This window comes from Diorhabda sublineata, chromosome X, assembly GCF_026230105.1.
Source record: "Diorhabda sublineata isolate icDioSubl1.1 chromosome X, icDioSubl1.1, whole genome shotgun sequence".
Lineage (NCBI taxonomy): Eukaryota > Metazoa > Arthropoda > Insecta > Coleoptera > Chrysomelidae > Diorhabda > Diorhabda sublineata.
In genome coordinates, this window is record NC_079485.1 from 6,540,415 (window position 1) to 6,561,937 (window position 21,523).

Consider the following 21,523-nt stretch of genomic DNA (forward strand, 5'->3'; position numbering starts at 1 on the left):
AATATCAGGAATATAATTAATATAATATTCAGTGAGTCGAAATATATGGAAGTTTTCGGGTAACAAAAATCCCTTTTATCATTATACGAAACTTAAACTCTGTCAAAGGAAATCTTAATTATGTGATCGTTATTCCCTTTATCAATATTAATGTGCTACAGATCTACAACTGTACTAAGAATTAGAAAGAATACAGAATAAGCTTAATACGACTTGTATAGTTCCGCACTTTCTACTGCTATGCACATATTGAAGTAGATATAATTTGATTGAAACGCGCCATCTATTTTTGAAAAGCTATAATAAGGATTTCACTGGATACTTTAGACACCATCTGAACATATTTTCTTAACAGTTCCCGTTCGTAGTCCAATATTTGACAACCTAAACACTCTAAACAATGGCCGCGTATTGTCAGAGCATACTATCGATTTGAGGCGAGTGTTAGTGTTTTTATGTGTTTTATAATGTAATTTTTCGTTTTTATAAACAAAATGTGGATTCCAACAAGTACTAAGAAATATGGAGTTGGTAAGTGATTCTGTTATCACTGTCAATGAGATTTTACCTTGAATTTAATCATTATTGGATTATTGGCAAGAAATCTAGTGTTTTTGCTATCAATTATTATTATTTGTTTAGTAGTAAATTACAACTTTGTTACTCATCAATGTTACATTTTTTCGTCAAATTCTATTTTTATCTAGAAATTTTACTACATACTAAACCGAGCTTATTAATATAATTTCCAAAATTTTTAAAATTGTTATCATCATTTGATAATACAAATACAGAACATTTGCGTAATTTTCAGAGGCGAATAAACTGCAGGTAATGTTTCTTATTGTTAAACTAATGGAGCGGTACTCTGCATTTAATATTACTTTTGATAGACTCTGCAGACTTCAACTTCCTGTCCTGTCCTTCCATCTCAATATTTAAAACTGTAGTTTCCTCTTTGATGCATGTTTGGAATTTATAATTAGAAAACATGTGTGTTAAGTTGAAGAAATTATTTTACATTGGGTATATGATTCAATAATTTCTCTCGATTTTTAAAGTTTGTTTAGCTGTGTTAAGATGTTATTGTAAACAAACATTTTTAAATTGCTATATTTATTCTAGTTAGTCCAAATATCCATGATGTATGTAGTATGTAGATACTACCAACTTCTAATAATTGGAAGAAAAATAGCCTAAATGTTGATTACCAATAATCAAGTTGTCATTTTTATTATGTAGTTTTGTAGTGGATACTTTTGTTAGAAAAAATGAAATCATTAAAATGCTGTCTAAAGAAAATACATTTCTGTATATCTGCATTATTACTTTACACTGTTAGCAATTTTTTATAACTAGAAGTTTGTGCTCAAATAAACTAACTAAATATATTTGTGTAGTGGGTTTAGTATATGAAAAAATATACTGATAAAAATTTCTTCTTTGTCACAATTTCTATTCTATGATTTGACCCACAGAACACTTGTGTAACTTTTTATTTGTCACCATCCGAAAAAAATATATTTGAAGCTACTCTCCTATAATCTTGATGTAGCAAGATCCAAATATTTATTAAAAAACTGTTTGCTAGTCTTATTATACCTACCTACTATTTATGAACAATTCATCCAAAACTATAAAATCTACAAATACATCATCGACGATGTCGTTTCTAAAATAATTGAGAAAGTAACGTTATTGGTATCTGATTTACTAAGTAACCAAGATATAATAACAATTTTTATTTTTATTGTTTTAATGCTTCCTACAATTTCTAATATTCCTCTAGCAGTGGATATTTAAAATTATAGTGATTTGAAGTACCTACAAATATAAAGTTTAAATTTTTACTCGTTGTTGGTGGTCCCATGGTATTAAATACAGTATTTAATAATAAACTCTCAGATCACTTCAATCAGATGACTAGTACCCCTGCTTAGTCTTATTTTGGCTTTTGAAAAAGGCATGTTAAACCCCAACCTGGAAATTGATAACAGCTTCACTCATTTCATAGATTATTAGGTTACCACCGCTTTCCAGTGTTTCATTTAGTAATGTAGTTCATGCTTTGAAGGTTAACAATTTTGTACCATATTCATCTGGTTTGTAACATACATTTCACTTTTTTAAACTAACTATTGAAGATCTTTATCACGGTATTAGCTCCAATAAACAGAAACTGATTAACTTGCTTGTGAAATATTTGAAATATTATTTTTGTCATGAAATAATTTTTGAAATCGGCGTGGTTTCTGAATGGATTCGAACATGCTTTGAGAAACTTGGCTTCTGTGTTGTTTTATGTTTCAGAAATCCCTCTTCTATAAACAATATTGAAAATAAAGTACCTATAATATAATCTATGATTCCTTTCAGGGAAAAATACTAAAATAATACTATTAGAAACAAAGACTTTCAGTATGTCAACTGAATGTGAAAGACCAATTTGTAAAACTTGCAAATTACAATATTCATAGGGAGAAAGATTACAAGGAAGAATCCAAAGTTATGAAGAGTCCTGAACTACTTCCTTTGCTTGGCTAAATAGAAGATAATGTTTCAATGCTATGATTTTAACCAGATTTCGAAAACTTTTGTCACAAATATAGTTATATTTACATTCATAATAATAATAAAATAATTACGACTAGTTTTTTCACTGTTGTCATTGAAAAATTAACCCAAATAAATATTTAATACGACTACGATTACTTACAGAAAATAATTATAAATATGATGAATTTTGAAGTACTTAATTTAAAAAAAAATAGGTTTAGAATGTGTTAAAATTTAGTGTATGACTGTAAAAATAAATATCCCAATTTGCACTGCTCCTAAAAGAATTTGAAAGAAGAACGAACACTGATTTTCACTTGATGGTTTTGATATATTTTACAAGCCATAGACATGATTTGTATTACTAAAACTACATACTTCTTTATATTTACAAATATCAGTTTTGTGTTTGTGTGGCTTTATGAGTATCAATCCACCAGATAAAATTACTGTTTTCATAGGAAAGACTGAAACATACAACAAATAAATATCGGTTGTGAATTAAAAATTACCACAGTACATTTCAATCTGTTGTAATTTATCACTAATAAGAACACCGGGAGAGTAGAGATATCTCAATAAGAGGCAACTTCAAAGAATGTTGGTCAACTCAACACTCGGCTATTTATGATTTTTCATTCAATTTTCATTTTATTGCAAATATTAGTTGCCGCACCCACACTTTGTCCTGCAAGGACGTAGATAAACATGTAAAGTTTTAGCCAATATACGTTATCATATTGACGCTACAAACATTTTAATTTTGTTGTGATAAGTATATTGTTTCGACATTTGTACATCGCAAAAACTTTCTATGACCGATATTATGATGGTATTTACATCGTTATCAGATCTTTAATTTTTCTGGAAATATTATAAACTCTCAATCATATCACCAAATTTTTTCGAAATTCTTAAAAAATATATATTTCTATGCCTATGACAGCAACATTAACAACTTAGACGTTTCAATAAACTGAATGGCTTTTTGGAAGATGGAGATGGAGATGGCATATGGATCCGATGACTCCACCTATAGGACGGCTATCACGAGATTCGGTTGCAGCAAAAGCTGAGGGATAGCAACATCTTGAAAGCTCTTAGGCTATTCCTCGCCTATCTCACGACCAACCATCCAGTGTGTGCTTCGAAGGGCACACGAAGATCTTTCCGCCTTCAGGTGTATCTTTTCAACGGAGAAACTTTATAGCTTCAAAAAATTAGGGAAGGTTATAGCAAATATTATTTCAGTGGCTTTCCTTATAAATTTACAAATTTTTAGTTAAAATAACACGATCAGAGGAGCAAGCACCCTCTGAAAAACTGAACTATAGTATGCTCGGTCAATTTCTTATTATTATTGAGGCCCTAAGATACCAAACAGATGAATTATATTTTTTTCTTGGGGAACTAAATTTTCCAGAAATTATCGCAATCACTGTAGATTGTTCAAATAATAATGAGCCAGTTTTTTTCCAGAATTATACCACAGTAGCCAGATTTAATAGAACTAATTTATCTCTTGGAGGTACTAAGTTCACACAGTTAATTAATTTAATATCTGAGAAAGTGTTCGAATTTTCTATCGTCTTCCGCAAAACTTATGACCTCTACATTGTTTGTAATTACAGAATATCTGACGTTGACATGTATACTTTCTGTGTGTGCTGTGAGACCTGTAAGATATTTACTGAGACTAAACAGCGGGGCTCATTACCGGGACTACTTTAAAAGATTCAAAATATTGACTCTCCGTTCCTTATTCATCTTTGAATCATCATCATTGCACAGCTATCCACTTAGGAACGCGGGGCACGACCTTTATCTACCTAGTCCACGTTCAGAATTTGTTAATGGCTCAATATTTTATAATGCAACAAAAATGCAATCAGTTGCCATTTGAAATTGAATCAATATCATCTTTTCCCGCATTGCACAATACTTGGCGAGACCATTGTTGTTGTTATGGCGTTCATTATGTGACATTTGTGTCTCGTTAGATTGCATCCTTTATGGAAAGAAACTTAAAAATCACAGTGAACTGTCTGATTATTACTTACGTACCATTGTGCATCTAATATTCATCGTTCAACACTTTAAATTGACAACTTTGTATGATATGATAATATTCAACTTTGATTTCCATCCTAAGAGCTATCATATTTACCGGTATTTTATGTCAATCTGTCATATTTTAGTCTGAATATGTTTCTTCCTTGTAAGGTGATCAAAATGTAGATCAAGACATCTTGTGTCCGTTACTGTTGGTACGCGTACGTTATCCCTTGCTACAGGTTCGCAGGTGTTGTATTGAGTGATAAATATTATTTGGGTTAATTTTGTCTTGTTTACTTTTGTTCACCATCGTGTGTACCATTCGTAAAGTATATCAAGATGATGTTACATGTCTTGGCAAGCTTCAATTAAAGTAAGTAGCGGTAGAGTAGGAAGAGCAGGGGCCTAAAAACTTTTGGACACCGGAGTTATTGGGGCAGGGGTTTGGCTGTTGGTCGTAGAATTTGATAAAAAAGTGTCTATTTGTTACGTAGGATTTAATTAGAAGGAAATTGTTACTGGGTTGTGCGCTTTTCAATTTATAAAGCAGCCCTTAGTGCCAGACTTTTTCGAACGCTTCAAGCCTTCGAAATGGTAATTTTTCCTAAAATCACACTCTGTATGTATTGGTAGCAATGTTGAGAAATCATGGTCTGCGTAAATCTTCTGCAAGAGTAACCGTACAAAAACTTTGTTTACTGTCTGAAGTAGGCTGATGGGTCGGTGAGAAGTTAGTATATAGGGCCGTTTACTTGGGAAATTTCGACAAATTTCCATATTATTGGACAATAGGACGATAGAAAAAGCTTGTTGTTTTTTCAATATTTGGCATAATATTAAATCATAGCCCGGTGCCTTCCGTACGACTAACATTTGATAAACATGATTATTTTTCACACTCAGTCTAGGAATGGAAAATATCTTTATTTGTTGTCAAATAACATTATCCCTGAAAATAACATTGCGCTTATCGAAGAAATTCCCTATGCTGGTAATGTAAAGCAACTAAATGGTTGATGTGAATTTCAAAAATTAGTTTTGTATTATTTTATCTTCAGTTTTAGCTCAAGGAATTTCATTCAAATAGGTTGTTTACTAATTTTAAATGCATCAGAACTTATAACTACCAATGTTCTAAACGTTGGAAATAATGTTTTTTTTAAATAGACATCCAAGGCTGCCTTTTATAACTGACTCCCGCTGATCTTCAACTTTGATTTGCTGAGAAATTAACGCGTTTACACTTACTATATATGTACACTGAAATATCGATACTATAGCAGACTTGATGAAAATCAATGAGTAAACGATACTACCGAAGTGTAGAAAATATAATTCATAAAACCTCTTCGTGTTATCGTGGACATCTCGTTTTAAGGCCTAACAGCAATATGTCATTAATCATATCTTTGTGAATGCGCTGCACGTCTCTGGCACTCAGGATAAAAAGTGAATTTTTAATGTCATGTTACGTTGAAATAATTTATTGGGTTCTACTAAACGATCTTCAATGTCTTCGTTGTTTTCTGCTGTGGTATCGTGAAAAGTATAAAAAGTATATTTTCCTTTTTTATTCAACTTTGCTTCAAAGTTCCTTATTAACTTTCAAATTTAACAGCGAATAAATATTTTTTTTTATTGTTTTTATGGATTTGATAAAAGTCATCATTGTCTGTTGTCGAAACAAACTCTTCTTTGGATAACGGCTGGTTAATCAGTAGAATTATGTTCCTAAATATATCTCGAATCGTCTTGGCCATCTTGTCAAACAACGATAAACATCAGATTCTGAATTCTACCTTTTCTCTGGATCACCAAATTCACAACCAAAATCTGATTGGTACAGTGCAACGTGTGATAAATAAATTGCAACAACGACTTCCTTATTTAATTGTTATTTACTTCCTTGAAGCATTTTTTCTCAGGTCTGAAATCAACCTGTAGCCGTTGGGGGGCAGATCTGGGGATTATGGTAGCTGCAAAAGAAATTCGAGGTTTAATTTATTAAATTTGACCATCATTTTTTTGATATTATTTTGGCGGCATCATTTTTCTTCTGCATATAGGTCCATTTCATTTCCAATTAAAGGAATTAAGTACAATAATACACTGTTATTATATCTTTTTCGTTTTCAAAACGTCCATGATCAATATGCCGTGTGTATCCTAAAGTACTAAGGTCATATCAACCAAGTGTAGCATTTTTGAACGCTTCAGACGGCTTCCGCTACTCAGGTGATTTGATTAAACTTGATAGTTGTAACTCCAGGTTTTATATAAAAAAAATTCTTAGAATTTGGCCTAAAAAGCTACAAAAATTTTATGAATCATCAATTTATTATTGTTACGGTTTTATTTTGATCAAATTCGTTATTTTGTTATGTTTTCTAATATAACTGACTTTTGAATGTTCTGATTGTTGAATATCATTGGAGCTTATCCAGTTTAAACTCTACATAACTGTCAATAATGGTTGATTTTCTTGGAGAAGAATCAAGATAATATGAACTTGGAATTTCTGGAACCTTTTGTGATATTCATATTGAACACAACTTTTTTTTTGTCCGTCCATGTTTTAAATGAGTTAGGTGCTCTTTAAACCGTTAAACAATCATTACAGCTGATTTCGTAAATACCACTCTTTTCCGTCTAGTACTTTATCAACACGATCATACTTTTCAGATCAGGTCTTTGTCTCGACTTTATTTTTCATAGTTTAAAAAAACAATGCTTAATAATATGGAATTATTTCCTCCCTATGTTTGAAAAAAACTGAAGCTGTTCACAAAAATTCTAAAAAAAAACTATTGAGGAGATTGGGCTTAACCTTTCACATTTCGCGGTAATCCCTACTCATTAGAGACACTACATACTGAACTGAATAAAACAAACAAAACTAGAACAATTATTTCTTGTGGTTGTTTCTTGGCACGCAGTCGGTAAAATTCCAAATTAGAAATGTAATGTACTATTGTTTATTACAGCGATATATAATTGGAAGGGAGGCACAAAATTCGGCCTTCCCTTGGAAATCGGCGACACCGTGCAAATTTTAGAAGAATGTCAGGGTTGGTATCGAGGTTTTTCTACAAAAAATCGATCGCACAAAGGCATATTTCCACAGTCTTACATACACCTCAAACCCTGCAAAGTTGATAATGAAGGTCTTTTCGAAAGTGTGGTTCCTTTGGAGGATCCTATTGTTCGTGAGGTAACTCTTGTGTTGAGAGAATGGGGAAGAATTTGGAAAGGAATTTTTGTGGTAAGTACCAATATATTTTATCTTTTTATTAACTGTCCTAAAAGTAATAGAGCGATCGATAGTTCTAAGCAACGAGATACTATGTATTGAACATGAATAATAATTATTAGTGTGGATTTTATAAACTAGACAAATGTACATTGCCAAGTTTGGAAAACATGAAAGGTGACGGTGTATGTTTGGTGAAGTTGATTTTGACTAATACATATGATACAGATGAGATTGATTTGTTCTAGAATTTGAAATCACTATATATTCTTCCAGCAATGTGATTCTTTTGTAAAATCTAAAGTTTTCCTCATAGTCCGTTAGCGAAAAGTTCTGATTCAGAATAATAATAATAGACAGATAAGTCGCGCCAAGGATAAATACTCTCAAATTGGAAACAAACTTTAAAAGCACTAGCTATAGGAAACCAAGTAACCCTAATGTGGCTACCACGCCACTATGGTATACTAGGCAATAAGGGAGGGATAGCCTTACCAGGGGCAACGACACTATACTTAGAACCATAGCCCTACTCTGGCCTTATGAAATACCACATCAATAACGAACTGAACGGATCTCTAAAGAATCAGATGGAGTCTCATTGGAGAAACACTCCAGGTCTTAGGCAGTCCAAGTTTAATAACCATATCAGGTTAGAAGTGTGAAGAACTGGTCACTGCCTCATCAAATACCACCTTAAGACGATAGGCATGGCAGAGAACGACAACTGCAGATTCTGCGAGAAAGCCACGGAAACAACAGACCATCTACTTTGCGAATGTCATGCCCATTCATTGAAAGGAATAAGGACCTTGAATGAATAGTACTTAGACTTTGAGAAGTGGGAAATAAAAACCTCAGAAAAGTAGCCTACTCTCAGAATGGCTGAAAAGCCAAAACAACTCCCCAAACAATATACAATTTTCCCTTCAATTTACCACCCGCATCAGCTAAATCAAAGTTTTGCTTTTTTAGGGTGAGGTAAAGTAATTTTGATTGAAAAGCCATTTTTACGTCAACCCCCTCTTCTTGTATGACTTTATTTTATTTGCTATGATAAACCCTTGCAGGGCAGAACCAGTTTTATTACTAAATGTTTTTTTACATTAAATACTATCTGGGTGATTAATACAGCTTCTAATTGGCATTATTTATACACTGATTTATAAAGAAAATGGGCCACAATCTTTAAAAAAATTTGGTTTCTATAAACCAAAAACACAGCTCTTATTTGACAATTGTCTACATTTTAGTGTTTGAAGTAAAAAACATGTATAATTCAAAAATATGTTGAAAAATTAAACATTACTGTTATATAGAGCAAAGTGTGGTATAGAGTCCTACATTACAAACGCCGTGCCCCGGACATGTTCTCTTAGATTTGCCTCTAGTAGAACAATAGGCACATCTTCATGAAGTATCTTTTTTGGTCAATTATTTTCTACGTTATTCAATGGCGAGGGGTTCTGACATTTACCTTTAACTTGCTATCAGTGAATTCCCCAATCAATATCAACTGCACCGTAGACTGTCGATTTTTGTTGTTCGGTAGCCTTGTAAATTATGAATGCATGAAGTATAGAATTCTGGAAATTTGGATTTGTAGAACAATATTATCTAATTTTCGGAAATTTATGAAACTCCATGATTCTCAACACACTTACGAATGCTTGCAACTCAAAAGTCAAATCTAATGGTTTGTAATTCAGTTGTGTAAATATAAATTAGATCATACACATTAATATTCAAAATTACAAATGGCGATGGGATATCAACATTTGTAGCTGGTCCGAATTTCTCTGAAAAAGTTTCGTTTGTGTATTTGTTCGAAACATCTGCTTTGTATCTGCATACATTTCTTCTTCAGAGATATCGGAAACACTATCAATACGATTTCGAAACCCCTAAAGACGAAACTATTGAAGAACATGTATGTCTAGTTTTGCATAATAACCGGAAGCACATAAAGCATTCTGAAAGAAAATTAGAAATTTCTATAGAGTCAATCACAAATTCACTAACCACATGCAAATTATTTTAGGTTAGCCTAGATTTTTCACAATAAACTTCATGTATTATGTTTGCGCCAATTTATAAAATGTAAACTGCATTTTCAAATAGAAATACTCCAAATAAAATACATAATATAAAAATAACAGACCAATAAACTTATCTGAATACATGCCACAACTACACGATTGAAGCAGCTGTGGTCGAAAAATGAACCACTTATTTCACACAGTCGAACTAACATGGTGCAGGGTGTAGTGAAAAAACCTTCCATAAAATGGGGATCAATTTGAGTGAATAGTTTGTCTTATACACATATTCGAACATGAATTTCATAACCGTTCATTTTCATCGTTCTCAAATCTCTAAGTCCAACCCTAACCTGAAACGAACCATTTAATGCCAAAAAAGTATGAAGTTTCGACTCCCACTTTAGAACCATTATCAAGAGAATGATGGGGATAAGGTGGTTATTCGTTCATTGGTAACAAGTGATCTGATTCAGTGGTCTCAATCTACATACTCCACACAACGAATCACTCTTTTTTCTTGGTTAACTCCAAGACCTCAATTTTCCTACTCCTTGGAATTTCACCGAGAAAATGAGAAGCTGAAACAAAAAATTATTGGAATATAAAATAAAAATAATACTCTTACATACTGTTGACACTAAGAAACTCACTGCTGGTCCCGAGCTACCTGGGGAGCCAGTCGCCTGGACCTTGTAATTATAGGGGACCTATTGGCGGGTTTTGAGTTTTTGGCGCGCGTGGGGAGTATATTATCGGGAGGGGTAATAAATGTGTGGAGATTGGCTTCTCGGAGAGTTGTTTTAGAAGAGTTGTTATTGTTGGCCGGAGTGGTATTGACGCGAAGTGGATGAAGGTGTTTCCAAGCTGCCGGTGATCTCTGGCTATCGTCCCTTGTGTTCGGATAGTTTGGACGTTTCTCTATTTCGATAGCTTCTCGAATAATCCTGGAATTAATGAGCGGAGTGGGGCGATGGTTTTGGTTCTATCGAAATCGATGTGTGTCCGATATGGACACTATGTTGGGCAAGGGTGGAGGAAATATCGGAATCAGTGACAGACAACAATTATTGAGATGGAAATACGATAATTTGTCTAGCCAATATAGGAACGGGCAATCTGAGTAAGGGATTTCATACACTCCATAGTATTCATTGGATATTTTATCTTCGACGGATCTGATTGCATCGGAGAGTTTCTGATTGAGTTTGAATATTGTGCGAATACCATGGAGTTTGGAGACTCTGCAAATTCTGTCTGTTACACCTTTGATGTATGGAAGTAACACCCTCAATTAATCCTCCAAACCAGTGGATGAGGGTTGAGGAGTTAGAGATAAAAATTTGTGGATGCTCTTAGAGATTTGGGATTTGTTGTAACCATTTCGAATCAACAACTACAAATCTCTTCTTCTAATATGGAACAAATTTTGACTTTGTTCTGTTACTTAAATTCTCTGTAAGTGTTTCACTTATGTCTATAATTACGGTTCGATATTAAGAGACATTTTGGGATCTGCATCTATTGAATTGAAAGCAACCAAAGCATCTGAATCATATTTTTTTTTTCTTCTAATGTAAGCGTTATATTTAGAAGACGTTCAATTTCAATAAAGTAGGGTTTGACACTTCATTTTAACATATTAATAGTGTTATGGATACTTTTTTATGGTAGTTTTTGTTACAAATATCATTCTCAAATTTGTGAAATGAACATTCAAAAATTAAAATTGACCGATAATTTTGAAGTTCTGTATAGGGGTCTAAACAACTACCCCAATAACTTGTCACATAAAAGGCACTTTAGAGAGAAATAGGTTATTTCAAAATCTTCAAATACTAAAATTATGTTGGAAATTAGTCTTCAACAAAACCAAACCAAACTCTAAAAAATGAAAAATTAAAGCGAAAATTGTTTACCTTTTACAAGACACGTTTCACCTATCCGGGGACACAGTGTATAATTGTCATACATTCAATTAACGATTTTCAGTTTCTGGGACAATAGCATCAAAATTTCTTCTGTTTTCCAATAACATGATCGTTTTAATGTTAAACAAGGGATAACGTGTTAAAAATACAATCTTTAACAATCGATTTTTCACAATTTAGTCATTCAATGCAAATAACATTGAAATAAGCAAATAGTGAAACTTTAAAAAATGAAGTACCTATACCTAGAGACTAAATTATTCAGCAATTTTTCAAGATTATACTAGGAAAATCCTACGGGCTTATTTTAGAGAATTTCTAGAATTATGTGCTCCGAAAAAGTAAGCTTTATTTGAAACTGTTAGTTTGTCAGCAAACACCGGGTAGAAACGAGACACAGCAGAAATTATATCACACAACTGTGAGCCAAAAATAGACACCTTGGGTAGGTAGTTTTCTTTGACCTTGGATGTACTTTATACTACTCAGGTGTTGATTTTTAAACAGTATAGAAAGTATTTTGGATATTGATGGTATTGACAAACAAGACTATTGAGGAAGGTATTTCTAAAGTTGAAAATGCCATTAAGAAAAAACAATTTTAGGGGCAAATACATGAGAATAAAGCAGGTTCAAAATCATTGTTTTTAAGGAGAAGTATCTTTGAATTTCTGAAACCCTGATTCAATTGTTACTTTTATTTGATCCGTTAGGTTGAATCACAATCAATTCACTATTGAAGAGATCGAAGAAAACGACTAGTTCGTACCATACGTTGGATAGGTTGTAGAAAATTCGCTTGACGATTTAATTATTGGAAAGTATTTGTCGATTTACGAGGTCAAAAGTGACTTTTCAATAAAAATGTTACTTTACTGTAAAAAATTTATGGTTCGACATATTTCCTTTGAATTTTTACGAAGAGTTTCCAATTTTTTGGAATTAACCAAAAAATAATCTCCTAGAAGTTTCGCAAAATCACCATCATTTCTTTATTACTCTGAAATCGCATCCATCAAGCCAGATCGGGTGAGTATGGTGGATGGGGAAATGAATCGTAACAATAAATGTTTTGTAACAATAGAGGACTAATGGACATGACGAAAGAAAACTCTCCTTTTTAACCCAATGCGATCATTTTTATTTTAATTCGGCACCAACACGTGTAACCAAATCAGTAACAGTTTCTAAATAAACAATTAAGATTACACCTTTGGTATCCCAAAACACTGTTTGTTTCCTTGGGAGTATGTTCCCCGGATGAACATACTCCATAGTTGCGATTGTATTTTTCTACGTGGGGTATAACCCAAGTTTCATCTACCGAGATGAATCCACTTGAACTGCATTTAAATTTCAATGCGAGCGATTTTTTATATCGACATTAAGAAACACATATCTTGCATATAGCTTTTCCATACACAATTTTGCATTTACAAAGCACTCCATGGAAAGGAGCACTTCCTGGATAACATTCACGTAACTTTTCCTCGGTTTCTCCATTTTTCTCGATATGTAGTCAACAACGAAAGTAGTTTACTTTATGAGTATTAAAACCAATCCCTCCCCCAAATTTATGTAGAATTTTTAAAGAAACGTGGCAGAAAATTACGATATAATCACCGTAGCGAAATCGCTTTTTCGTTGAATCCCCTTCGCGTAAAATATAATGTGTTCCTATCATAAATCCTTGAAAATTGTTTCACACAGTTGAAAACGTGAAATATTCAACCGCACTTCTGGAATTGTGTTTCCATTACGTTAAATGCTTGGAAGATAATTTTTGATACTATGTCAAGTCAAACTTGTTTTCATTTTGATTTTCTCAATAAAACCTGCTATGAAAATTCAGTACGTTAAATAAATCCATAATTATCTCTCATTTTTCTACATCTAGAAACAATAGTTGAGTTGTATAATTTATTAAAGTATTGTGTATATTGTCACCTTATAAAATTAAAGTTTGTTGATTTATCGTTACACTGTTAATCATCGCCAAATGACCTCATTGTTGTTTACCCTTTGTTATTTGACGCATACTGAGTAATTATCAACTCTGTAACTGGCAATATATTAAATAATTAAGTTTCATTGAGATAATGTTTCTCAAAAATACGCACAGGAATCAATTAGTATATTACAGATATTTTTCATTTAGATACTTTATTGACTCTTGACATTATCTGCGAAACTCAAATATTCATCTTTTTTTGCCTTACAAAATACAAATTACAAACATGATGTTTGGCTGTTTTGGTGCTGGTCGTTTTCATTGTATATCGAGTTGAAGAATAGTAAAACATTGTAAAAAAAAAAACCTAAAGATAAAAATAATAATGGATTACATTTAGATAAAAATATTCGAAGCAAAAATTCATGTAAAACACGGGTCAATATTAGCAGAATTGGAGGAAAATAAAATTTCACCTCAGTATTTGAACGATTTATATAGAAAACAATTTTAATTATTGGTGGTAGTAGCACGTGCATTCGATTTAAAACTTTAAATAGAAACAGCCGGGACACGGGTGAAGAAAGCAATTATTAGTTGAAAAGGACAAAAAAAAACAAAGGATACATTACCGCTCAGTAAATCAACGATCATTTTTAAAAATTATGTGTAATTTTAAGGCAAAAAGTAGATAATATTTTATGAATTTGTTAAAGAAATAAAACTTGTTTTTTTTTCGCAGAATCACATGAATTAACAATACCAAATATACAATGTGGTCCTTATGTATGGAATAAATTCAATTTTACCGTTATTATGTACTATTTGAAAAAAAAACTGAAACAGGTCTCATTATATTCTTAAATTGACAATCTACAATATAAAAATATTATCTCTCTTCAGCAACCCCTCGAAAATTTCAAATAAGAAATGTTTATTTGGCTTTTTGATTCATATTTAAGTATCTTCTAAAAATTTTTCCTGATTAGCAGAACAGATACGAAAATACCTGTCGAAATGTACGAGAATTCCAAATTCGCCTCGGTTATTGTCAAGAAGTGAAAGGTGGTCAATTTGAACATTTAATTTAATTGTAAAGTTTGGTGATACAGTTACAAAATTTTACATCTTTAAAATTAATTTTCTTAGTTGTGATTGCACCAAATTTCAAAAAAACTATATTGCTGAACAGATGACTAAAATCCATTTCCAACAAGGTGCAACATGCCCCCTTTCTTATTTAAAATTTTCGAGGGGTTACTTATAATTAAGGGGAATGATATTTTCATACTGTAAGTTGCCAATTTGGGAATAAAAATCGACCTTTTTCAGGTTTTTTTCACATAATGCATAATGACGCTAAAATTGAATGTATTCCATACATATGGACCGCATTTTATGATCAAAACTCACTGTTAGAACACTATTTACATAAGACATAGATGGATATGTAACCAAAATTTGGTACCTATGAGTTCAAGAAAAAAAGTTTCCCAAACATCTGGAAAATAGTAAAAAATGAACCAGGAACTGACATACAGTCTCATTACAATCCTGTAAAGAAGAAAAGTCATAATCGACAAACTAAACGAACCATAACAAGGGTTGAAATAAAAATCTTGCCGAACAAGGAAATAAAATAACCCGCAATTCGTAGGCACGCAAATTCATAGCGTTAAAAGAAATTATGCAAATAATGGAGTAGAGATAGGGAAAGAACAACAATATAGGGTATAATGACTGACAAAAAATATCAGGCATTACATAAAGCTGTACCGATATTTAGACATTTCGATAATTTTCAAAATATATGATAAGGCCAAAGAACTACTAGGATAATATATTAGACATAGACATACAGCTACAACACCTGAACTAAGATATACCGGAATCATACATTGAACATCTGTTCTATGTAATAAAACTGGATCTTCCTGAAGTTACATTATTATAATTTTATTGAATTGAAGTCTGGAAACTATGAAAATCGTCAGCAGGTGTTGTTTTGTTGTGTTGAAATTTGAAATCCGGGTTACTTAATTATTGTGTGTCCTTGATTATCAGTATTGATTACAATATTGAATCCATGGCTGGATGCATTTCTAGAAGGTTTCTTCCGGAAAGGTTTACATCAGTACTGTCTTCTCAATGTGGGTGATGTGTCAATGAACGTTTTGACATCAATACATTTGTCTATCGAGACGAGAAACAAGATCTCCTATGATGAAGCCATCCAAGCAAACATAAACCATTATAGACACCAATTAAAACAACCTTCCAGAAGTGTTCACAATGTACTGAGCGCTTTTAGATAGTATATAGTAAAACATCAATTTTTATGATTGCTAAAACATGTTCCTTGAATCGCAATTTCTTAAAATACACTTTTTGCTTCTGTTTATTTTGCAGCTCTGTAATTCCACTATTGCTGCTGCTAAGTTTATGAAAGCCGCGCATTGAGCCTAAATATTTTGCTATTGTTTCTAGGCTTTTTTAAAATACATATACATAGTAAAAAAATATTGACTATGGTATGTTTTCTAATGGAATGACATATTTTGTGTGGATATTCGAGATTTTATTTGTTTATTGCCCATAAGTTTAATAAAATCGAAAAAATTATTTTAGTTTTACGGCCAGGTCCCTGTAAATGTACCTAATTAAGTGACTTTAAAAAATATTGCGAATATTGGTGACAAATACTAATTTTGAAATGATAATTTTTCATAGAACCTATTGTATCATATTGAAAAGTGCTTTTATTCTGTCTTATGATCAACTACTTGTTCATCAAGTCCGATGTTTATAAGCCTTTTTTACCTCGTACCCGATTTTTCTAACCTAAATTATAAAAAATTAATCACAACTCATTGGAACGAATTTTAGTTTAATTGTGCCCTTATTATTTAAAAATTATGGATTACATAATAATTCTACGTTTCAGGAGAGGAACCACTACAAATTTGAAACCGTTGGTAAAGTAATGCGGGATCTTCTAGAATGGAGGAGACAACTCGTCATGGGTACATTAACTCACGATCAAACCACTGATTTGAAACTAAAAATTATTCAGAAAATAGATTGGGGCAACCGGTAAGTCTTTTTAATTGTTTGTATATAGATGTAAATTGGAAAAAAAATTTATTACAAACATTGAAAAATTACGCTTTTTGCTATTTTTTATCCCATCATTAGAATTGATGTTCGATTTATTTAATCATTCCGAGATTAAAAAATAAAGGACCACAGAATAAATACTTCTTTATCACAATTACACTGTCTAACGCGCGTTTCGATAACGAAGTTATCATCTTCAGAGTTTACCTTCAAACGATTATTTGGTTATTGAAAATAATACATGTCAGTACTATTGTGAGTTTTGGTGTACTGGTAGTCAGTACATGTATGTCTTTTAAGAGGATTTAATCATTTTTATATTTAAACTGGAAATAAGTAACGAACATAATAATTTACCCAAAATTCCGTTATAATAAAAATTTTGTTTAATGTATTCATGAATACCTTGGAAATTTGTCTATTTTATGGTTTAAGGACATCGAGAACAGGAAAGATGATATTCATCATCTTGTTTTTGGACAATATGAAAATATTTTATTTTCACTTGTGTACATTTCACACGATGTCAACACGAAATGAAATTTATGTGCATTTGAAAATTAACCAGTTTTACGAACAGTATGAAAAAGAAAAAAATCATTGTCAAGGTACATACAAAACTTGACATACAAAATTAAATATAGATGTACGAGGATGTATTGATATCTAGTTAGTCTAGACCAGTTTCATTCATAAACAGAATATTGCGTTACCATAGCAACGAACAATAACTTATTGCGAGTGTTAGTATAAAGTTTGACGTCAAAAAAGTAAACCAGAGTTACGCAATAAATTAAAAGTGAAAAGATGTCCACCAAAATTGTGAAAATCGAAAAATTGGAGTATTGAGTCAGATTTACAAAGATATGCTTAATACCGTCGGTGATCAATGTCAAAAGAGGTAAATTTTCCTTTGAAGGTGATGACCGATCGGGAAGGCCAGTTTCTGTGTGAGTTTTCGAAAATATCGATGCAGTTCATGACATGATTTTATCAGACCGTCGAATTGGGCTAAAACGGATATTTGATGCACTGAATTTCATTTCATACGAACGCGTTCATCATATAGTTCACGTCAATTTGGACATAAGAAAAATTGCTGCAAAATGAATCCCCAAATGTTTGAATGTTGACCAAAAGCGTGCAAGGGTAGAAGCATCGCGTTCGATCTGTGCTCGATTTGAAAACGATGTAGACTTCTTAAACCGAATTCTTACTATAGATGAGACTTGGGGTACATTTCTACGATCCAGAAACAAACCAACAATCGATGAATTGGCGACACTCTGGCTCTCCAAGACCTAAGAAGTTTCGTGTCCAAAAATCTGCTGGAAAAGTTCTTGCTTCAGTTTTTAGGAATTGCCATGGATTAATCATGATTGATTTTTTGGATAAGTGTAGAACAATTACTGGAGATTACTATTCGAAATACTGACTTACTGACCACTCTACGGGAAAAAAAATAAAGAGAAAAGACGCGGAAAGCTATCCAAAGGCGTTTTGTTTTTGCAGGACAACGCTCCTTGCCATGTTTCCATGCAAAAAATTCGTGATTTAGGGTTTTAATTACTAGAACACCCCCTTATTCACCAGATTGGGCTCCGTCCGACTATCATCTCTTTCCTCAAATGAAAAAAAACTTTAAAAGGTCGTAAATTTTCTTCCAACGAGGAGGTAATAAAAGCTATGGAGGTCTGGTTTGCAGAGCAAGAAGAAACATTTTTTTGAAAGGTCTAGAGACGTTGTAGGTTCGCTGTAATAAATGTATCCAATTAAGAGGAGAATACGTTGAGTAATAAAATATTTTAACATTGAAATTTTGTTTGGTTCTATAGTAGACTAAGAATTTTTTAATATATCCTCGTAATCGTGAGCATCATGAAAGCATCAGTAAAAGACTGAACAGAACCAAAACATTTGGCACCATTAATAACTAAATAAATATATTTACCATCATTTTGGGTGTAGTGGTACTGAAGGACTTTATTAAAAAGGCATGAAATATATTTAGAATTCTGGTAAAACTGAATAGTTATTATTATGACTCATATTTTATATTTTGTCACAAGTGAATAGGGTTTTGAATTTAAGGAAAAATACAAGATTCATTAAAAAATTTAAATTTGATCTGACACTGTCTTATGGAAAACAACGTACGAATTGAACCAATTTTATAATGTGAAGCTAAATGATTACTAGAATATACTCAATAATACAAAATACTAAACTTTATAGCATCAATTAAATCTGATTAATTTTATGTCATATTGATATATAAATTATTTGAAGAAGTAACTAAATTATACACATATATTGATTCAATTTTCAAGTATTTCTCATTTATCAAATATATATATATATATATATATATATATATATATATATATATATATATACATATTTGGATCAACAGTCAAACAAGGATTTCAAGGATATTCTAATACAAAAGTCAGAACTATTGCAAGACCTGTTAAGTATTCCTTACATTCTGCGATTATCGTATTTTCTCCTCTCTATCTCTAATTAACAGCTTAAATGATTAATGAGCTATTTTACTATAAAATATTAATTTTAGTGTACTTATTTATTTTTATTTTGACTCGCGATAATGAAATAAAGATGAATGTGTCATATTATTTTATCAAATAAGCATATTTTTCAATTATGTTATAAACATCTATTTTTATCAATAATTCTTTTAATAGAATGCATGTTGTGCAAGTTATTAAATATGATAGAATTTCTTATTTTATTCACATTTATTCTATATTCAGCATTATTTATTGGAAAAAAGGTAGGAGAACATAGAAAAAGTTGGTGGAAAAGAAACTAGTTATTTAGCTGTGAAATAGATATTGAAATACTAACAAATTTTCAACAATTGTAAAAGTTCTGTCAATAATAAAAGACAAGATTTCATTTTTCATTTAAATTTCTTTTTGAAATGAAATAATTTTGCAAAATCAAAAGCAAGTGATATTACCAAATTTCAGTTTTTGATTAAAATTATTTATGAGAAAATTTCTTCGCATAATAAAAATTTGAGGGTTTTATAACAAGATAATTAATGACAAAATATATGAATGACAGATCAACTTAAAAACGCTTTATTGCTTTTTATGGAATTGAATTTTTCTCATTTTTTGTTATTTCTTCAGTTGAAACTCCACCAAAAAGACTCATGTATGTTTCAATTTCAAGTATCAACAATACCTAATAATTACGACAGGAGAGACGTTAAAGTTAAGTAAGAATACTAAATGTAGTTTGATTATGAGGAATGGGCATTTTCATTGGAGAATTGGAGATAAAAAAGGATGTCAAAATGACAAATTAGTCACCACTAAATAAAACACTACCTTCAGAATTTTTTACTGATTTCATTGATGTTTTGACATCATGTTTGAGAAAATATGGACATCAATGACAAAATAAAAATTAACCATTACAGGGTATGTCAAGTTTTTGAACTCAAATTTCTGCTGCTAAATTTCAATTAAACCATTTGGAGAATTATCTAAAGTGTTATTGTTAACTAGAAGTATGTAATTAGGTATACTGCATGATAGTTCGTTTCCAATGGCTCGGAAACACCAGTACCTGAAGTCGGAGGAATGTTTGGTATCACATTGTTGTGAGTGTACTATACTGTTAACTACATCTTCCAACAATATATTGTTCAAATCCTGACCGCTTTTTATATCAGAATTAACGCTTATATTTATATTAGTCATAGTCATCAATAAAACCACTAACAAGCATTCTAAACGGTGATATCACCAACAGTTGCAGAATGGTAAATTTGCTAAATGCAGGTGTTGTTTTTATTGGAATAGTTAGTTCTTAATAGAACCACTAAATGTAGTTTCAGGATTAAAATAACTTGAAATTAATCAGAAGACAAAGCAATTTTAAAAGATTTGTATTTCTTGAGGTACGATCTCATAATTTCCGCATTCGGAGCATTCCTAGTGAGATGCTTGGATAGTATATCTTCAGTGAAAAATTTTATGTTAACCATTTGTAGACCACTTAGCAATATATTTAGGCTTGTTAACCATTTTCCTTTATCTTAAATCAGGAAATGGGAATTGGTAGGTGGAAATTGAACAGATATATAGCTTTCTTCTAGTTCAGGACTGTTAATGAGCTTACTTGTTATTTTCTGTTGTGCCCTAGAGTATCTAGTAATTATTTGTTGCCAGATCTCTTCATTTCTTAGTTCTTTTGTATCTTCTCGATTTTCTCACTGCCATTTTCTAAAACTTCATTTCAGTTGCTTTTAGAGCTTTTACCTGTTCCCATTGTTAGGGGCTATATTTCTGAAAGTAATATATAAACTTTGTGCAAAAAATTTAGTAGAGAAATAGCATTTTCGTCTAGGCAGTTTTTAAACTGTAAATGTTAAATGTCCATGATTATGTTATCTTATAGTATTGATATTAGTCTTGTGCTGTTTTCTATTTTCTATTTAACCCAATTGATTGAATGCCCTAACGGCCCACGGAAAGGTTTAATCCGGCCCGTTTAAGAGTGCCGTCATGAGAATGTTTGAACGCGTTCTTACTTCCAGGCACTCTCGCATTTTCGATTCATTGTTCTGTTTTCTCGAAAGAACCGGAAA

At 31.7% G+C, this 21,523-nt stretch overlaps 1 protein-coding gene across 1 annotated transcript in view; it reads left to right on the forward strand.

The window, feature by feature from the left end:
• Window positions 1-394: 394 nt before the first annotated feature.
• The window catches only part of LOC130451673 (dedicator of cytokinesis protein 3), a 75,713-nt gene continuing 54,584 nt past the window's right edge, over window positions 395-21,523 (forward strand). Inside the window, exons 1-3 of the mRNA XM_056790845.1 lie at window positions 395-531; window positions 7,596-7,873; window positions 16,727-16,875. Coding sequence (XP_056646823.1) covers window positions 495-531; window positions 7,596-7,873; window positions 16,727-16,875 — 464 coding nt within the window. The 5' untranslated portion in view covers window positions 395-494. The remainder of the gene's footprint in view (window positions 532-7,595; window positions 7,874-16,726; window positions 16,876-21,523) is intronic.